Consider the following 21,257-nt stretch of genomic DNA (forward strand, 5'->3'; position numbering starts at 1 on the left):
AATAAATTGCATTTTAATTTATATTCAAATAGAAATGGTTATTTAATTTTTTTTATATATTTTACTGTTTTTACTGTATTTTTGATCAAATAAATGCAGCCTTGGTGAGCCTTCTTTCAAACACAAAAAAGGTAAACTTATTTTTGTATAAACCACTTGTGAAGTTTACAATGTATACATTTCAACATCAATGGATATTTAACCTGCACTTCTACCTCAGGAAAATGTTCTAAGATGCAGAGTCACACATGGAATATTCTCATATAAGCCGTCAAAATGAAAATAAGGATAAAAATCACGATTGGTCTTAAAAGTTTTGCAGTTTTACAAAGATCAACATAAATAATAAACAAACAATAATGCAGTTTCATTAATATTTATGTCCAGTATGTGCGTCAAAGTTGATTTTGGACCAGCTTAATTTTGTAGCTACATTTCAGAAAAGCCACTACTTTGCCAATCAGGTCATATTTTATCTGGTTTTAGACCGTATATATATTCGATTTGGTTAAGGGGACTATCACAGGTGTAGACATGTTATTTTAATATAATTCTTATGCTACCAAGATATCTTGGACTATCAAAACAGCCTTACTGTGGCACTCGCTCCAGTGAGAGCCCCAGTTACCAACAGTCTAATGCCCCTGCTGCAATGAATGAAGAGAAATGACTGCGCTAGCGCAAAAGACAAACCAATGCAGACTCAACATTCATAAGCAGGAACAGCATGAACAGAAATTAATGTCAGAGAGTGGAGGATAACAGCATTACTTTCCAAGATGTTATTCCAGGCATATATTTGAGTCCTGGGAGATCTGCAGAGGCATCTGCTAACTCTAAAGCACCTGAGAAATAAACAGAAGAGTGAAGAAGAAACCACAGGAGGGAGAGGGGAGAGAAAGCAGAACAAAGTTGAGGTGACATGGCAAGGTAAATATGTCCTATCATTCATTTAATGCTTGACCCAAAATTGGGGCTGGGCGATAAAACGATAACGATATGTATCGCGATAGACACGTGATCGATATCAATAAAAAATGTGTTCGATAAAACGTTCGATAATTTTTTTTTTTTTCTTCGTCGGAAGAAACCACAGGTTGCGAAGCAAGTTTGCATTAACAAAGGCACTCGCTCTCTGGTAACCTAGCAACGTAGGGAGTGACAAGCTCAGGCAATCATGTAACGTGTCAGTTTGGTTGCGCCATCAAAAAAAAAAGAGAAAAGTTTGGTTGCGCCATCGTTGTCTCGCTGGGTTCCTCATCAGTAACCGGCGATTGATAAGCAGAAAATGAGTGCCCTTCATCTGCATGCCATGCAGGCTAGAATTGCGAAACATTATTGGATAATTCGCTCTATTCGCGTTTGATGTGAACACAGCATAATGAACAGGCTGCGATGTCAAGATTGCAATGCTGGAGTGTGTGTGCGTGCGTGCGTGCGTGTGTCCGACTCCGCGCGCGAGAGAGAGACACGCGGGCGCGATCGAACAGTGGAGACATAAAAACATACTCCGTCATTTTGTTAATACAGGACATCAGTCAGTCTGCAAAGTGTTTACAATATTTGTGTAGGCCTATACTCGCAATAAAACACAACATTGTCCTTTTGTCACACTGTATTTCTTGTCAAACTGTAGCCTACAACTGTACACACCGTTTTAAAAGCAAAACATATTTATCCAACCCCTTTGTAAAACAGTCTGTGTGTTCCATCTTTTGGACATTCACCATATCGCATTGGTTTTCATTTCTTGCCCTCAAAACAGAGCACTAATCTGTTTATTTTTAAGTTACACATTGATTAAAAAAGAAAATTAAATTTGTTGGTAGTATTATTTTATACGGAAATCAATTATTTATAATTCTGATGAGAATAAAGTTAGGGTTAATTAAAATTAAGGAAAACAAATATATTGATCTGAAATATAGCAAATTAATTTTAAATTCATTCAGGTACAATTACCAAACATATCTCATATCTATCTTTTTATTAGTTTAATTAATAAACCAATTATATAAAACTATTATCAGTGCACTATAAATAAACTGGTTCTATGCCTTTATTAATAAAACTTATTTAAAAAATACAAGGCTTAAGATATTTATAAAAATGCCTTCTATATTTCTGTTTTGCTTTTCACTCCATTGTACCGAAATCGTACCGAACCGTGATGTCTAAAAAAACCACCCACATCCCGCCGCACCACTGTCACCTTTTTTACTCTGAGGAGTTTGCAGGTCTGATTGTGAATTTAGACTTATGTTTACATTTTAATTATTTGAGTTTTCCATGGTTGTGTTGACATTTCTGTCTTGGGATTGTAATCAGAGGAAGGTTAAGTTTAAAATAAAAATGTTTAAATGTAATATATTTTTTCTCCTGGTCCTTATTTTAAATGGGTCATAAAAAAATCAATAATTATCGATATCGACCGATATGAAACACTGATATCGTGATACAGTTTTCAGCCATATCGCCCAGCCCTACCCAAAATTGCATTTCCCACATGTTTTGTATTTTATATCAATGAAGATACACAACACGTGTGAGGGTGAACCATAAAAAACAACTATTTCAGTTACTTGGAACCTAATATATAACTACGGTAAATACACTTTTAATTATACAAATTAAATAACTTAAGAAAAAAAAAAACATTTCAACATTTATCACAATTTAGTTTAAAGGTGCTCAAAGCGATGTCACACGTTTTTTAAGCCAAAACATTTGTCACATACAGCAAACATCTCCTCACTATCCGCTAGGTGCCTGTCCCCTGAACACACTGTAAAAAAACACGGTCTCTGTAGACACCCCAGGCTCCACAAACGGCAACAAAAACAAACTGGGGCAACCCACTCCACGAAACATGACAAACAGTGTTCCAGCCAATAACTGACAAGAAGGATTTGGGTGTGGGGTTAGTGTGCGTACACATGAAGGGGGGTGTGGAGGAGTGAGAAGCAAGAAAAGGGATTCCCTTTAAGTTTGATATGGCCGACACACGACCAAAGAGACGACGCTCCGATGAACAGATTGCAAAGAAGATGGAAAAGGAGAAGGAAAGCGCAAAGGACCGAATTTACATTGGAAAAGCCTTTGAAAGGTGGCGAGAACTCCGCCGGCAGAAGGGCTTCCAATCCGACATTCAGTTACCTCTGTTTTTGCTGGACAGGTGGGTAAATCCAGTTTGATTTTTCTAAATGGACGTTCATGTTCGCCTAACAAACACAAGCTTAATTAGCTAAATAATTAGCGAACGTTTGTGTGAATGATTGTTTTCACCCACTGTTTGTTATGAATTTGAATGTTCATTTATAGCCTATTGACAACTTTGACTAAATTTGTTTACGACGGAGCCGGGAAACGTGAAGCTAATGTTATCTTGCTATTATTGCGTCCTTGTATGGGAGCTAAAAGATATAACCTCAGGTGGCGAAACGTTTTATCGTGTGTTTCTGGTAATGTTTCTCTTTTTATGCATTCTGTTCTGCATTATATGAAAGCATTTATCTAACTTGGCGACATTAAACCTTGAATGAAGTATCAGTAAGACTACTACAGGGGGAGGGGACGGGATGAGGAGGAGGGAGGGTCTAGCTAGCCTCCGTTTCGTTTGAAAATACTTCGAACGTCAACAAGAAATGACGTCACTCAACATTGCTTAGAGCACCTTTAACATGAAGTACTGAAATAACACACAAAAAAAATACAAATTAATAAACTACATAGACATTTAAGAACTGAAAAAGACAAAAACACAACAAAATAAGTACAACTTTAAAATTAACTTAAAAAAAGAAAATATACAAAAAATCTAATTCATGGGGCAGAAATGGTTCCTTCACGTACCTTCACTCTTCTCCAGCAGGGCAGCGATGACTGCTTCATCCTCGATGGGGTTCAGAGAGCAGGTGGAGTACACCATCCTGCCCCCTACAGCCAGCTGCTCTACACCTCGCACCGCAATCCTTATCTGCAGCCTGACAGACAAGGAGACAAATTGAAAATACACACACACACTAGAGCATAACAAACAGCTGTTTTCGGCAACCTCAGAATGGAGAGAGAGCACGCGGGCACGCACACACACACACGCTGACAGTGCAACAAAGAAATTAGATGCAACATCCTGTTTCAGTAATCAGGTACAGAAAACACATCACTGCTAATTCACTGCCACTGCCAAATAGCTAAAGCTCCAGACACAATGATCATCATGCATCAAGACTTGGGTTTATCTCAGAGCATGAAGGCTCTAGGATGTGTTCAGAATGACTACCAGTGTACTGCTAACAGAACAGTATACTCTGTACTGTAGTAAAGAAGTAAGATGCATTGTCACAGGACTTCAATTCAGTTGTGTATACAACAAATACCCAAGAATCTAAAAATATCTTTATTTGTCTTGAAAAGAAGTTGTAAAAATAATAAAACAATTAACACAGATAGATATACACACACACACCAGTCACAGGTGAAAAAGAGAAAGAAAAAAAACTATATCATGATATATATCACTATTGTGAAATAAAATTTCTCATATCGTGAAATCGCCCACCCCAATATTCTGGACATAGCCCAAGTGAATTATACTGGTCTTACCCATGGAGCTGCAGGCTGTTGCTGGTTGTCCATTTTTTCCATACGTCAATGTTTTTCCTCATTGTTCCATCTCCACTGTATAGATAAAGGTGCTGATTTTATTGTTTGCAGTTTAACTGTAACTCCATATCAGATCATTTCATGTGTCTGTCAGGCATAAAGCAGACTTATAATTAGTGGTTCTTCACAATAAAGCAAAGATGAAAGATTGTCATCACCACATTTATTTACTTTAAGTAATTTTAAACTGGAATTGATAACTAAAGAGAGTTCCTGTGGTCATATGAGATCATATGGTATTTTTAAAATCAATTACATCAGTGTTTGGTTTACAAGGCAGCAAATTTCAAATCAAGGAAACTACAGTCCTATGGGCAAAAACACAAGCCATAATTACACCTTTAAAGTCAACTTCAAATCATTTCATAGACGGACAGAAAAAGTTAAGACAGCAAAACCAGGCTGACCACACTGTGTATGTGTAAGATGTTTGGCATGCTGGTACTGAGCAGACCTTATTGTGCTTGGCACCTGATTCTGCTGCAGGCCAAGTATAGACTCCACCAATTATAAACTTACTCTGCTATATGATGTTACATGCTGGGAAGAGACTCTCTGCTTAACCGAAAAACACAGAGCTTTGGCATTTATGTGTGCCTCTATTATTATGATCACTATATTTACATAATCACAACTTCATGTCTCTGTACAAGAAAACAGCATTCTTTTTTTGGTATGACACACAATGGCTCTTAGAAAATCGAAAGAAAATCTACAGTTTTTGTGGTTTTAAAGGGGTCCTATTATCCTTTTTTACATTTTCAACATTCTTTAGTGTGTAATGTTGCTGTTTGACCATCTGACGACAATATTTAAGCAACTGATAATTACATAGAAACCAGCCTATCAGGTTGAAGCTTCCCCAAAGTTTGCAGAAAGATAAACACAGCATTTTATGTTTTTCCTGAAACATCTGGCAGGTAGAAAGACGTTACAGATGTTAAAACTTTTTAGAAGCCAAACAAGCCCATTTCAAATGCACAACTCATTTCCTGTTTTTTTTTCCAGACACTTAAAAGTAACCAGACTTCTATTTTTCTGTCTGGCATTTATAGCTCAGATTAGCTCAAACCTTGCCAAAATATTAATTATTTTTAAGGTGGGTTGGATGGGTTTGTTCAGTGAATGTATTTTTATTTTTGTTTTAGTAATTTTAGTACTTAAAGTTTAACTTATTTAAAATAAACATTTCCTTTCAGTTACTGGCCAAGGCAACATTTCTAATTTTCACATAAGTTTTTTCCATCTAATATTTTTATTGAAAAACTAGATCATTTTCATGAGGGTCAATAAAAACAACTCAAGTAGCATCTCTGGGTCTAAGCCGAGACCCTCACCATAAAATTCCTCACCTGCAGGGTACGTCACACAGGATCCGGTCATAAAACAGGACCTCCTTCTTCCCGTCCTGATCAAAGTGCAGACGTGGAATGCTAGATGCATCATGGTTTACCACCATAATACATGGACTGTTTAATCTCTTGGCCTGGTGGACCAGCAGGTAACAGCGCTTATTATCCACATCATTGGCAATTACAAAACCCTCTAGAGACACAGAAGAGACGGAGGACAACTATAAGATATGAAGATCATCTTACATCTGTATTGAATTCATTATATATGAACACATACTAATGAGCAACAGTTTACCAGGGAAAGGCACATCCATATCAGAGTGAAGCATCTCTATTAGTTGAGCAGTTTTGGATCCTGGAGCAGCACACATGTCCAGAATCTGGTAATAAAATCCAGAAAGACGACATAAGACAAACTATAAAATAAATTTGCCAGTGAAGAAAACACACTATAGAGAAAACATTCAGTTGGTATTCAAGGAAACTCATGATGATGTTGTTGAAGATGTACCTTATGTTGAGAATCGATTTTCAGTAGAAGAGGAGGAATCATACTGACTGCTTCCTGTCTGCTGATATTACCCTGATGGAGTAAATAACATTAAGGGAAAAAAAACTACCACTTGTGGTTGATCAAAAAAAATATATTATATTTGCATTATTTTATTTTATTTTTTATAACCGCAAGGACACATTTCTCAATACTTGGGTCACTTTTTCAAAACTCTTCATATAGATCTCTCAACCAACTTTCAGCTCAGCACACCAGTTAACCTCGCATTCAAAATACACAAACTACCAAAACAATTCATACATGTCTCAAAAATCAACTCATTCTTCCATAACACTAGCAATGGTTGTCAACTAACAAACCCTGTCACTCATAAAACAATGACCTACAAACACGAACATCCGGTAGCTTTTCTTTTGTGAAATTTCTTTACAAAACAAGAATTCACTGCAGTATGTTACACGGTCCACGTTTACATTACAGTACAAAAGTTTTCCCCACAGCCACATCACCCTGTAGCCCACGACTGGTTGTCCACTGAAGCTAAGCAGGATTAAGCCTGGTCAGTACCTGGATGGGAGACCTCCTGGGAAAACCAGGTTGCTGTTGGAAGAGGTGTTAGCGCAGGGGAAGCTCTCCCTGTGGTCTGTGTGGGTCCTAACATCCCAGTATAGTGACGAGGACACTAATGTAATAGGCACCGTCCTTCGGATGAGACATTAAACCGGGGTCCTGACTCTCTGTGGTCATTAAAAATCCCGTGGTACTTCTCATAAAGAGTAGGGGTGTAACCCCGGTGTCCTGGTCAAATTCCCTCCACTGGCCTTTATCAATCATGGCCTTCTGATATTCCCCATCCACTGAATTAGCTCTATTCCCTCTCCACCTATAGCTGGTGTGTGGAGAGCGCACTGGCACCGTTGTTCTGTGGCTGCCGTCACATCAGTGGATGCTGCACACTGGTGGTGTTTGAGGGGAGACCCCCTGATATGAGTGTATAGCGCTTTGGATGCACAGTAGTACATAGTAAAGTAAAGTTCTATATAAATGCCTCATTCATTCAATCATTTATGCATTCATTCAAAAATTAAAAAGACCAACGCCTGTGTAGGTGTTCAGCTACATCTAATTGTTTTGATAGCATTTCATTTTTTAAATTCAGTATACAATTCAATATGGTATTACTGTAGAAATATAGCAAATTGCAGTCTTTATCAATTTTGTATTATTTTAGGTTTTTAACTTAAGTTTAAGAGTTTTCAAAAGAGTATGTAAACTTGTACAAATTGTTTTGTAGGTATATAGTTTTGGTGGAGTTTGTGTCTAAGAGAGAAATGTATTCGTGTAATTTGAATGCATTTTGTGCCAAGCAATGATAAATGATCCGCAGTTTAACCCACATAGACTGCTGTTGTGCTCACTGGGTGAAGAGTTTTGAAAAATTGACCCAATAATGGAGAAATGTGTCAGCGTCATCGCGCATCTGTAGTTAAAACCGAAACTCAGAATTGATCCAGAATCTTGATGCATCGATTTTTCTCTCCCACCCTTAGTATACACACTGTTGAATATCTGCAGACAGTGCACCAAAAATTGTATTTACCGATTCGGTTTCGCTGACCAAGAACTGGTGGAATTTCTCCAGGAGTGGAGACTTGCGTAAGATCTTTCTGCTCAGATTAGTGTGCCACGCCAGTTCATCAGGATACCTATAACAGCATGATGAGAGTAAAAATCAGATCTGAAGTACTATGTTCTACAGATTACCAACTCACAAGTAAAACACAAACAAATAGTTTTCCATCTTACCAACTTAGGGGCTGAGGAGCCTCAATCTTCTGCCCATCCACCTCAAGATCTTGTACCTCTTTGAAGTATTTCTCTTTAAGAGTATGAAGGATTTCTTTTGCATGACTGAATATTAAAGGAGTTGAGAAAGGGAAAAACATTATTGTATAATTGCATCGTCCTCTGAACTATCCAGGAAAGTTGTTAACCAATATGGCCTTGACAAATGTCAATGCTGATAACAAAGCAGGATGGATGGCCATTTTTTTTACCATCACCCCTATTTTTGAGGATATATCTGAACTTAAGTGGTTGGAATTCATGAATGTTTTGTTTCAAATACAGACCTAAGGTTGGTCTCTTTTTAACGAAAATACTTCGACATTTTTGTTGTTGTTTTATTTTTCAAAATTAAATGGGACTCTAAAATTGCTAGATAATCCAAGTCATATCATGTTTAACAAAGCTGTGTAACAAATTTGAAGCTGATATATCACAAAAATTGAGGTTCCTGCAAGAATTTGTTTAGGCACTATACCAAAAACAGCCAGAGGGTAACACCCGCATTTCATTGAATATTTTTTCTGTCACAAATTAATACATTTCTGTCACAATATCTCTCCTATAAAAAACAGTGGCCAATATGGAACCTTGAGTCTCAGACCTATCCAACAATGTGTTTTGTCAATATTCAATTTTAAAATGGAGCAGCAAATCTTGAAAAATATGAAACATAATACCACCCAATTGAAATTTGTTTTTTTAAATAAGTTTCCATGTCCAATTTCAAAAAGGTTTTCACATGATGAAATTTGAGTCTTTAGAGATGGCATGAAACAGAAGCTGCCATAGTCTTATCTTCTCGTTGTGACATATCTGAGTGAAATGGCATCTTGAACAAGACAAAAAAAAGATTTTGTCCATCTGGAATAGATTTGATCATTGTGGTTTGCTATTGCTGTGATCTCAAGTGAGTGACAGGTTGTACTGGCCTGGCACCATCAGGGCAAAGAATAGATGTTGCTGCTTATGATTAAAGATTATGAGTGCATATAATTGGATATAATCCGTGCAATGATGTGCACGGATAAATCTTTTATAATAAACACTGCAATATTCCACAAAAAAATTATAATTGTCAATTTTGATTTATTGGTGACTAGAGCTCGACCGATTTATCGGCAGGCCGATATTATCGGCCGATATTAGGCATTTTCCAAACTATCGGTATCGGCGTTTATAATAGCCGATAAATTAATATAAAAAAAAAAAAAAAAAAAAAAAACGGACGAAACATCCTTCAACCATGTCATGAGTGTTGGAGTTGTATAGTTTGTCCACCAGAGGGCACTCTACACCGTCCCTGTTGGCAACACTCGTGTATAACGCGCAACACATCCTGCAACCTGCTGATCCAGCCAGAGTCGGGCAGAGAGAATCAGTTATCCGCGAGTGAGATCATCTGTGAAGTGTGTTCATGCCATGGTGAGTTGGTCACATACATTGCTTGAATAACAATTAAAAGAACATTCCCATCAGTTCTCTTAACTCAAATAAATATCATGTCTAGTTTTGCTGCTGTTAAATAAGCCGAGAGTGAAGCGGAATTAGCTAGTAATAATTACGTTACGTTTACAGTGTAGTTGACTGACTGTCCTTTTAACTTTTGACGATGTGACTGAAGTATTTCTTTAATAGCGCGTGACAGTTATAGCAATGAGACATATCATCTCTCCTTGGCCTGTTATATTGAAAATGTATGATTTACAATTTGCAGTATGACGTTATCCATTGCTAAATTATGGCTCATCATAGACTAGCTAACCACAAAGCTAGCTAATGCCACTATCATCAGTGGAAGACCGCAAACGTAAACATTAATGAGCATGGAAACCACAAATAACTTTTTCTGCCTAAATAAAGTAATGATCACTGTATTTATAACTAGCATATCTCTAGTTACAGTCCCTGCATTGTAAAATGTAAGTTAGACTTGCGAGGAGTGAACATTTAGACAGAGAAAAAGTATCAAACGTATCTTGTGCATAAAAGACAAAGTTAGCTTTTCTTTTACATGTGTGTGAAATCCAACGACGCCAAGTGTGCGTTGCAGACTGCCGTTCAGACGCAGCATTAACGAGTCACATCGCTAAATAGTAGGTTTTAGAAGGCAGGCAGCAACTGATGATTGAAAATGGTTTGATGTTGCTTGATGGAAAGAATTTAAAAACTGCAGGTAAAGGGATAAGCAAGCTGACATTGTAATTATAAGGTAGCTTATAAGGAAATGTAGGGACTAATTATTACAATACACACGCACACAAACATTTAGGAATGACCTTTATCTTGTTTAATGATAATATAAATGATGATGATATAGTAATAATGTCATCATTATTTTTTATAATTATCACTGTCAATAATAATAATAATAATAATAATAATGCTGGTAGTAATAGTTGTGGCTGTAGCAGCAATCATTTTATTTGTATGTTTATGTTACGTTTTATGTTATGTTGTTTTTTGTGTATCTCATCTGGCTTGTTTACTTTATATTTTAACAGATGGCAAGTGGTGGACGAAGTCAAGTATGGGAGCATTTCACAAAAGGCCCATCAGGTACAGTCACATGCAACATCTGTACAGCCTCTGTGAGCCAGGGATCTGGCAGCCTCAAATTTAAAAATACATCCAACTTGTGGGCACACCTTAAATCAAAACACAAAGAGATGTACGACAAGAGGCAAAAAGAAGCACAGCCAACCACATCATCATTGATGAATATGACACAGCCAAACCTAAAACAAGTGCTAGAGAAAACCACAAAATGGACTCCAAATGATCCAAGAACTCAAGAAATGGACAAACTCCTGATGGAGATGATAGCCACTGACATCCTGCCTTTTACAGTTGTTGAGGGTGCAGGGTTTAAAAGGGTTATGGCCAAAGCAGAGCCCAGATACCCATTAAAGACAGATACATTTTTCCGTACAAAGAAGATGGATGAGATTTACACAGGAGTTGTAAACAAAATAAAGAAACTGCTGTCAGTTGAAAATGCAGGTAACAGCATTTCTTTTACCACCGACTGTTGGTCAGGGTCAAATGAGGCACTCATGAGCCTGACTGCTCATTTCATTGACAAGAATTGGAAAAAGGTCCAACTTGTCTTGAACGTGAAATCCTTGTCACAGTCCCACACAGGACAGTACATTGGAGAGACATTTCTGTCCATGCTTGAAGAATGGGAAATTGATGAGGAGCGGGTCATGCTTGTACTCAGAGACAGTGGGGCAAATATGGTGAAAGGCATGCGCCTTGTTGAGATGCCAGACCTGAGCTGCAGTGCTCACATACTGCACCTAGCTATCAATGATGGCCTCAGTTCCCAGAGAGTGGTGGTGGACATTCTGGCAAAGCTGAAGAAAATTGCAACTCACTTCAACCACTCTGTTACGGCACAGCAACGCCTATCTAAAATTCAGGAGGAGCTAGGTGTCCCACAGCATTCGATCATACAGGCAGTACAGACAAGGTGGAACTCGACACTGCACATGTTGGTGAGGATGATTGAACAGAAAAGAGCCATCACTGCATATGCTAGCGACCATGGACATTTCTCATGTCTGTCAGCAGAGGAATGGTCCATTGCGTCGAACCTGGCAGAGACCCTTGGACCACTGGAGGAGGTGACACTGGAATTCAGCATTATACCATGTTTAGCAGTGTTACAACGTTTACTGGAGTCAGAGGGACCAACCACCAGGGGTATTCAAACCACAAGAAAATTCATGCTGGACAATTTGCAAAAAAGATTTGCAAAAGTTAAAGACGCTAAAGAGGTGGTGCTTGCCTGTGCCCTGGACCCACGCTACAAAGAGCGGCCTTTGGTACCAGAAATTCTGGTAAAAGTGAAAACCTGGCTAAAAGAGGCTATGGAGACCAGTCCACCAGATTATGCCACGCAATAGGAGGAGAGGATCTGAGGAGACCGATCCCAAAAGGCCGAGAACAGAGGACCAAGTACCCAGTCTCTTAGACTCGCTGTATGACACTGTGCTCCTTCCATCCACCAGTGTGGCAGTGGAACCAGAGGGGATCATCGAAGAGCTAGAACGGTACTTCAGAGAGCCTGTCATTGACAGAAAGAGTGGGAATCCATATGATTGGTGGAAACACAACACCAACCGTTTCACCAGACTGTCAGTTTTGGCAAGGCAGTACCTCTCCTGTCCACCCTCCTCTGTGGCGAGCGAAAGAGTGTTCAGCACCATAGGTAATATTTATGAGGATAGGCGAAGCTCTTTGAAAGGAGAAAATGCAGAGAAACTTTGCTTTTTGTACTACAACCTGCCTCTGCTGGACTGGAGCTATTGAGGATTGACTGATTCAGTACACTACCTCATATATACTGTTAACAATTTATAAGTAGTATAGTTCAAAGTTATATTTATGAAGCTATACCAAGTCTTTTAATACTGGTAACTTTGATTTGGTTGTTGTTTTTGTTCAAAGGACTTTACGTTTCATATCTTAAGTTTGTATTTTTATACATTTTATTTATCAGAACTTTAATATATTTTGATGTTCCTCTGTTCTGTTGTGACAATAAAAGAAACAAGTTTCTTTTTAAAATGCATTATCATATTATTTTAGTTAAAACTCATAAATAACTACAAATAACTAATGTTAGGGAAATCTGTTAATGTTTTGTTGCGCGTTTCTGTAAAAAAAAATATCGGCCGATATATCGGTTTATCGGATTTTAAAACCAACAAATATTTGTATCGGTATCGGCCTTCATAATCCTTTATCGGTCGGGCTCTATTGGTGACTTTAAAGGGGTCATATAATGGTGCATGCACTTTTACAAGTTGATTGTACTGAAATGTGTGTTGGCAGTGTCTGTACACAACCATCATATAATGATAAAAATCCATCCAGTGGTTATGTTTTAATCTCCTTATATGTTTTCCCCTGCCTCAAATCGAGCCGTTCGACCGTGTGACGTCACACGCTCGGAAGCCCCTCCCACGATTGTTGATTGACAGGAGCGTCTCAACACAGACCCGCCCTCGCGGGTGAGATCAGCTCCATGAGAGAGCTGTCAATCATAGTCTGCGCGGACCGGCGCGGTCATTGTTGATATGCTGGAGCACTGTCTATGAGCAGAATGGTGTCTAAGCGATTGTGGTGTTCTGTTCTTGGGTGTAATAACGAACACAGCAGTCATTTTAATGTTCCTAAATCCGAACCGCTGAAGACGCAGTGGCTGTGTTTGTTTTCGAAGGGAATATTCCCCACGAGCAACGTCAATGCGTTTTTGCGCTAATCATTTCTCACCAGACTGCTTTATAGACGAGGAACAGTATAAAGCTGGATTTGCTAAGCTGCTGCTCATGAAAAATGGATCGGTAGCTGCTACCAGATATTCGTGTTCCTGCTGAATCTCCAGAAGAACGTTAGTGAGTGTAACGTTTTATTAAACTTTATATTAATATATTAATCTTTGCAAATCGCTAGCTGCACGCTTCACAATGAATGCGTCTAAGGTTTACACTCAGGGTACATTACGGCATGTTTTCTATGTATGACGTTCTCAATATAATTCATAATCCCACGTTTATACTGAACAACGCGTTATGGTTATTGAGTTACAAATGGTGTACGCCAGAGCTCTGGTGTACGCATAGAACAGAGGGGCGGAGTCAGCAAAGCTCATGATCATTTAAAGTCATATGCACTGAAACGGCGTGCTGAAAACAGAGCTGTTTTTGACCAGGTAAAATAAGTGTTTTCTTACAATACTAATGAGAATTTTTAATTAAAGTATATTACAAACTTTTAATTTAGACCCTAAAGAATCATATTAGCTTGTACAAAAATGGCATTATATGACCCCTTTAAACTTTCGAATGACACCTAATTTTTGATGATTACTAAAATATGTTATAGGGAAAAGAGGCAATAAAAAAGCGTGCCAAGTGTCTTGCTACTAGGAGACTGACAGTTAACAGGTCAAATTGTGTGGTAGTCAAAACACTGTTTGTCGTGTAATGTTGGACCTCTTGTATCCTGTGATTCGTATTGTAGCTGGCAGTGGCTCCCTCATGGCCTCCATGAACTCCTCAAACTCTCCATCAGGGACAATCTTCAGCTCTTTGTAGTAATGCTCAAAGAGTTTGTTTTCCTTGATGATCTCAGAGTATCCAGCTCCCCAACCCTGCAAAAAGAACCCGTGCGAGTGCACCAATTATTACTTTATGTATACAGTACTACTATCACTACCCACATCCCATTAACCACGATATTACATTGTTATATATATATATATACACAATAATTTTGATGTGACTATATGATGTGTGCATTTACAATGTAGCATATGTTACATTTATAAATGAATGTGCAGCATTGGCACTGAGCAGAAAAGTAAGAAGCTAGAGCAGTTAGCTAGCAAACTCACAGCATCATCTCTACTCCTTTTCGCCTCTGGTCTTCCATCTCTGAACTGCTGAGGTTTTTGTCTGTTTCTATTTCTTCTGCCCATGTTGCAGACGCATACAACTCTGGATATAAACCTGCGTTGCGTGTTGATTGATTGTCCTAATAATGTCTAAGTAACTGTACTCCTCAGCTCCTGCTGAACTCAACTCACGTGTATGTGACGCAGTCCAAACAAGCGCACATTCAACTGAAAGACCCCTTCTTTGGTGTCCGCAATATTGCCCGACTGAAAGACTCCTTCTTTGGCGCATTTAAATTTAAAATACAGTAGTATTTATTCTAAACCTTTGACATTCAATCTAAATAAACTTATTGCCAGATAAAAATAACACAAAAATCTATGATGTCAAAATAAAAAATATATATAAATAAAAATATGCGTAATTAAAATTTGAGGTTTCAAAAGTTTCACCGAAAGTTAGATTTGTTTTTCTGTATTTTCTCAGAAACACTACTAAATTGGTTTTACGTTTTAGTTATATATATTGCTTCTTGCTGTACTAACGTTTATTTATTGGTTAGAATTTATTTACTTGCATGAAGGCGTGTTTTGTCTATGGTTTTGACAGATACCCCGCCCATTGCCTCTCCTGATTGCCTAAATACAAGTAACGTTAGTAGATGGGCGGTCTCCCAGATGTCCATGGAGTCAGCTTCTTGCACGAGAACGAGTTACACACAAACATTAACTTACCTAAACCTGCTTATAAGTAGTATTTCCATTAGCAACTATGGACGCTATTCTGAAGATATTATTTTCTTCGGAGGAGGAAGAACGGTACGTTTTGGATTGTTTATCGTACTTGATGATGGTGATGGCATTCATAACTTTTGTGACTTTACTCTTTGAGCACGTGCCCTACGGCAGATATGCATCCAGCAGGTATGGATTCCTTGTAAATGTCAAGTTAGCCTGGTTCGTTCAAGAATTGCCTGCTTTTCTGGTGCCTTTGTGTTTGGTACTATGGAGTCCATGTGCAAAGATAATACACCTGCCCAACCAACTGCTTCTTCTCATGTTCTGTTGCCATTACGCGCAAAGGTATGGAGGTGGGGAAAAGTCCATACATGTGTCAGTAAATTATCTTATATCGTCTTGCAAGTGGCAACTTTATATTAAATATATATTTCTCCTAGGTCCCTCATCTACCCATTTTTAATTCGAGGAGGAAAATCAACACCATTCATCTCGTTTGCTCTGGCCTTTGTCTTCTGCATCTATAATGGGTACCTGCAGGCAAGATACCTGAGTCACTATGCAGATTACCCACCTGATTGGGTTACACATCCCTGTTTCATCACAGGTGGGTACTAGTGAGCAATTATTCACAGTGTATAAGTGTCATTTTCAATCATCATCTTATTCTCTTTCATATATGATAGAATCTAGTGTTGATTTCGTTCAACCTTTTAAAGTCGGCATGCAACGGACGTTGTGATAGTCTTTTCTTCCTTATTGTGACTTATATGTGAGTGAAACCGCTTCTAGAACAAGAAAAAATGCAGGGCGGGACTTGATTTTGTCTATTGGAATTTGGAAATTGATTGGATTGTTGTATCTCTGTTGTTCGCCTCTCTGTTGTGATGTCATGTGAGTGACCAAGGCCGTAACCAGGGTTTGAAAATTAGTGAGGTCCGGGGTGTTGTGTAAAGAATTTTGCTATAATAATGGTTTGGCCATTGGAACCACATTTCCCAATGGACATTAAGCTGTGACCCTTTTTTTTTATGGAATTTGGCATATATATATATATATATATATACAGGGGTTAAATTTGGATTTAATTATGTGTGGGGTAGTCTCTCACTAGGGGGGTCCGAGGGTTTGCCCCCCCGGGATTTTTTTTGTGAAAAATAAACCAAAATGGCACTTTCTGGACAGTTTTGTGCAAAGAAAAAGTAGGTCTAGCAAGTTCAACGCAATCTCACGACCAATTCGTCCGAATTTGACGAGTGATTAAAAGATGGCTAATTCGTACGAATTCGTACGACCTCATTCGTACGAATTTGTACGATTTGTCTAAACCCACGTGATGGGTAGGTTTAGGGGCGGGGTCAGGGTCATTCGTACGAATTCATACGAATTGGGCAACTCGTCAAATATGTACGTTTTAGCAAAAATCGTACTAATTCGTACGAGTGAGGTCGTACGAACTGTTACGAATTAGCCATCTTTTAATCACTCGTCAAATTCGGACGAAATTCACACAGATCAAACACAAATATGCTGACTGAATAGATTGCTAGTTGAGAAACACTGCTTTAATTAATGTTTTTATGATGGCTTTGTGAAAGGTTAACTAAACAGCATGAGCCGTCTTCCAGCTGGCCAGTAAGTTATTTGGCAAATTTCATTCTGTAGGCTAACATACAGATCTGTTTTATGCTATTGTTTTTGATAGTGTTATACATTTCTTACAGATAATCGATTGTCATTGCGTTTGTCTTACCGAATGTGGTAGCTTTATGCAATTACAGTTTGTCTATAAGCTTCTTTTTTTTTAAATGTATTAATGCCGACAGTTAAATGTTGCCAGATATTGCTACGAAAAACAAGCAAAACAAAATAATAATAATAATCCGAAATAAGTTCAAAGCTTGTGTTTTGGAAATAAGGTTAATATATCACTAAACCTTCCCACATTAATAACTTCCTAAAGTGTCACATTAAATCAGAAAAACAGGTGACTACTGCCACCTTTCTATTAGGTGGATCTGGCAACACGGAGGCTGCACCCGCGTTCACAACGCGCTCTCAAGCCCCGTTCAGTTCACTGCGCCAGCTTCTCGCAGCAACATGAATTGCAAACACTCATATGAGGTGGTTTAAACACTGCTAATTAATCATTCAGAGAGCTTGACATTTTATTTTTGAATGTAAAAAAAATGACCGAGGTCCGGACCTCGGTGACCTCATAGCTGGCTACGGCCATGTGAGTGACATGTTGTTCCGCCCTCGCACCAGTAAACGCGTCATGAGAAGAAAAGAGATGTTTTTGTAGAAGGGAGGGGAACTTATTTTGATTAAAGATTAGTAGAGCATATGATTTTTTTTAAATATATGATTTGCACGGATTATTCATTCATAATAAATACTGAAAATAAAAACAAGAATTGCTTTAAGAGCTGACACTGGAATTCATCCATCACCACCATGCCACCATCAGTATGGATATGAGAGAACACGGCACATTCAATGACTATTCGTCAAGGGAAGAGACATAAAAAATCACTTTAGGATTATTGTTACTCTCACGTTCTAGATCTTTTCCCTGAACCTTAGGTCACCTGACCTGGTTGCAGAGTATATTGGTTTTTCTTTCTGAACTCTAGCTGTCATGTTGACCGAACATTAGCTGTCATTCACTGTTACAAATTCTACAAATTCTATTAGTATTTAGATTTATCTAATATACACACACACAAACACAGTTACAGTTAAATACAGAAAAATAAACCAGGTTTTCATGTGAATATATTGTACATTTTAATTTATTCCTGTGATGGCAAAGCTGAATTTTCAGCATCATTACTCTAGTCTTCAGTGTCACATGATCCTTCTGAAGTCATTCTAATATGTGGATTTGCTGCTCAAGAAACATTTCTGATCAATCAGATTTCTATCAATGTTGAAAACAGTTGTGCAGAATGTTTCATATTCTGAATCTATTATGCATTGTTGTTTTTCAGGGTCTTGTATGTGGTTCCTGGGATGCATCATTAACATTCACTCTGACCATATCCTCAGGAACCTTCGCAAGCCTGGAGAGACGGGCTATAAGATACCTAGAGGTAAGACAATAATTATTAGACTGACAGCACCATTTATGAATTTGAAATATGTTAGAGAGAGAATTGTGGCCTAAATTGTTCAATTGAAATGGACTAAAATGTTTTGTGCTTCGCATCTTTACCATGTTCCACATAATTATAAAACAATCACAACATTTTGAGTGACAGCTTAGGAACATGACATTCAGCTTTAGATTTTAGGAATAGACTGTTTTGACTCAATCACACTATTTAAATACTCACAACAATTCATAAAATGTTCATATGCGCACAGTGCCAATATACATAAAATTCAAGAGTATTCAGAACAGCACAAATCATTTGAACCATACCACATGCATTCAGCCTTAATGGGCGGTCAACGCTAGGGCAGTGCTGGTTTTAGTGTTGACGTAATGCTAAAACATCTTTTGAATTTGACTTTGACTCGTAATGAAAACAAAAATAGATGCCCTTGCTGGTCATGACTCATTTCCTCATCAACTTGTCAGGACCAACCAGCTCTAGAGATCATAATCATTTGTGACATGGCATGAACTTCTATCTCTTTTCCTAAACACTCAGTCCATGCAAAATATAAATCATGTAAATCATCTCTTATTTCACTAACTTTTTCTTTTTTATTAAAAGTATTTTAAAGCGGTCTGACATAACAACTTCAGATGATATTATCAAAAAATATTATGCTTTTTTTTTTAGCAAGTCAGTCAGCCTTCAAAAAAAAAAAAAAAAGTGAATTGACTGATAGATGAAGTTGTTTAGCCAAAACAAAGGGATTTTAAATTATTGTGGTATGTTAAAGTTGTTTAAGATCCAAAAGCTTGTTCTTGTTTTATTTGATGCAGAAGTGATGTCTGATATGATGAATCAGACATGCTTTATTTCTGACAAATTAAACCAGACAGGATGCTGGTCAGATGGTTTCACACTTCATTAGACACATGTGATGCAGTTTCACTGCTTTAAAACTGACTTGAAATTGGTTTCTTATTGCTTTGCAAACAGACTGTTTGTGTGATGTCTTCCATTTGAGTGTCTCTTCATAACTATTTTCTGTTCATAGGGGGCATGTTTGAGTATGTATCTGGAGCGAACTTCTTAGGTGAGATTGTGGAATGGGCTGGATTTGCTCTGGCCGGTCACTCGGTCCATAGTGCAGCTTTCGCTCTCTTCACTCTTATTGTGCTGTCCTGCAGAGGAATGGCCCACCACAAGTAAGGCATTACAGTGTGAAACAATGGATTCTTTCTAAATTTGACTGCAATTATCAAAAAAAAAAAAAAAAAAAAACGCTTACTGTTCTCATTTATCAATTCTTATATGTCTGATTTAATTCCAGATTCATAAGAAATATAAATATATATTTAATAATATATTATAAATAACAATAATATTATAAATTGTTAAAAAGATGAAGCCTATTTAAGGACAGTCAAGATTTTCACCAGAGTTAAGCACATTTCCCCCCCCCATAAATTGTAGATGATTTTTGTGAGTAATTTTCATTTTCCCAATGATTATTCTCATCAGATTCAAATTCCTGTAATATTATATTATAAATAACTGATTTCAATAAGCATAAAGGAATTTCAACAGCTACTACAATGACATATAACTATTTAAACATTTAACTTGGTAACTGTCAGTATCCTGGTAGAAGGACACTTGCTGCACTTTTTCGTTGTCATTTTTCCCTTCACATATTTTAGTAATCATCATAAATTAGGTATAATCGAAAGCTTAAACGCTCAAAATTCATCCTTTGAAAACCTTTTGAAATTGCATATTGCCTTGCCATGGAAAGGGTATTTTAAAACCTTTAAGCGGGCTCATTTTTTGTGATATCAAATGTAGGTTAGACGCTTGACTTTGATTTTCTAGCAATCAAAATTTTAGAGTCCAAATTATTTTGGTATATATATATATATATATATATATATATATATATATATATATATATATATAAAAATTTGTATAAAACATTTTTTTTTTTTTATTAGATTGATTTTTACATTAAACTTAAACTTCTATAATGTTTTTACACTTTCATTTATTGAAGTGCTTTCACATCTGCAAAAATATATTAAATAATATTTTATTATTTTATTTTTCACTTATTTTTTTAGGGTGAAATATGACCTAGACATGTTCTATAATAATAAATATTTTGATATCAGTATGACAGATTGTTGTTTGAAATGTGCCATTTCATTTTACAGGTGGTATCTAACAAAATTTGAAGACTATCCAAAATCAAGGAAAGCTTTAATACCGTTTGTGCTCTGATCCCGTGGTAAGCCCAGCGCAGCGGCCACACTCCCACAGTGTTTCAAAGGAAGTGGTGTCGTAACATACAGAGACTGGGGAAAATGCAGTGAGCATTACATAAACTCAATTTTACAAGACACATTTTTCTTTCAGTTTTATAGCATGTACATTTATCAAGTGCAAAAACCGCATTACTGTGAGAGATCTCGCAGTGTCTCAATGGAGAGATCATATGAGATACACATGGCAGACAGCTGCTACCATAATGCAGAACTTGATTATTAATTCTGAAATGCATGAACAATTCTACAATAGCCAATTATAACATATTCGGGTTTTTAGCGACCCGGATCTACATCTAACACGAATGG

At 37.4% G+C, this 21,257-nt stretch overlaps 2 protein-coding genes across 2 annotated transcripts in view; one reads left to right on the top strand and one right to left on the bottom strand.

Annotated features, from left to right (window-relative positions):
- LOC130087909 (RNA cytosine-C(5)-methyltransferase NSUN2-like) overlaps nt 1-15,014 on the bottom strand; it is a 35,802-nt gene extending 20,788 nt beyond the window's left edge. Inside the window, exons 1-10 of the mRNA XM_056254451.1 lie at nt 14,786-15,014; nt 14,385-14,542; nt 8,341-8,445; nt 8,135-8,240; nt 6,532-6,603; nt 6,316-6,400; nt 6,018-6,210; nt 4,606-4,680; nt 3,853-3,983; nt 772-845 (exon numbers count right to left, since the gene is read on the bottom strand). Coding sequence (XP_056110426.1) covers nt 772-845; nt 3,853-3,983; nt 4,606-4,680; nt 6,018-6,210; nt 6,316-6,400; nt 6,532-6,603; nt 8,135-8,240; nt 8,341-8,445; nt 14,385-14,542; nt 14,786-14,869 — 1,083 coding nt within the window. The 5' untranslated portion in view covers nt 14,870-15,014. The remainder of the gene's footprint in view (nt 1-771; nt 846-3,852; nt 3,984-4,605; nt 4,681-6,017; nt 6,211-6,315; nt 6,401-6,531; nt 6,604-8,134; nt 8,241-8,340; nt 8,446-14,384; nt 14,543-14,785) is intronic.
- Nucleotides 15,015-15,507: 493 nt separating this feature from the next.
- srd5a1 (steroid-5-alpha-reductase, alpha polypeptide 1 (3-oxo-5 alpha-steroid delta 4-dehydrogenase alpha 1)) lies at nt 15,508-21,120 on the top strand. Its single transcript, XM_056254241.1, has 5 exons — nt 15,508-15,868; nt 15,964-16,130; nt 18,517-18,618; nt 19,682-19,832; nt 20,838-21,120. Exons 1-5 carry the CDS (start codon nt 15,558-15,560, stop codon nt 20,902-20,904), a joined length of 798 nt encoding a protein of 265 aa, XP_056110216.1. The 5' UTR covers nt 15,508-15,557; the 3' UTR covers nt 20,905-21,120.
- Nucleotides 21,121-21,257: the final 137 nt, after the last annotated feature.

Source organism: Rhinichthys klamathensis, unplaced genomic scaffold, assembly GCF_029890125.1.
Source record: "Rhinichthys klamathensis goyatoka isolate OS25496 unplaced genomic scaffold, OSU_Roscu_1.1 h1tg000111l_1, whole genome shotgun sequence".
Lineage (NCBI taxonomy): Eukaryota > Metazoa > Chordata > Actinopteri > Cypriniformes > Leuciscidae > Rhinichthys > Rhinichthys klamathensis.

Bases quoted from the DNA above. Each gene is read 5' to 3' on its own strand.
- srd5a1 (XM_056254241.1), top strand. From the start codon at position 15,558: ATGGACGCTATTCTGAAGATATTATTTTCTTCGGAGGAGGAAGAACGG. The intron at 15,869-15,963 runs GTATGGAGGTGG...TATTTCTCCTAG, and splicing joins TGTTGCCATTACGCGCAAAG to GTCCCTCATCTACCCATTTT. The intron at 16,131-18,516 runs GTGGGTACTAGT...GTTGTTTTTCAG, and splicing joins ACATCCCTGTTTCATCACAG to GGTCTTGTATGTGGTTCCTG.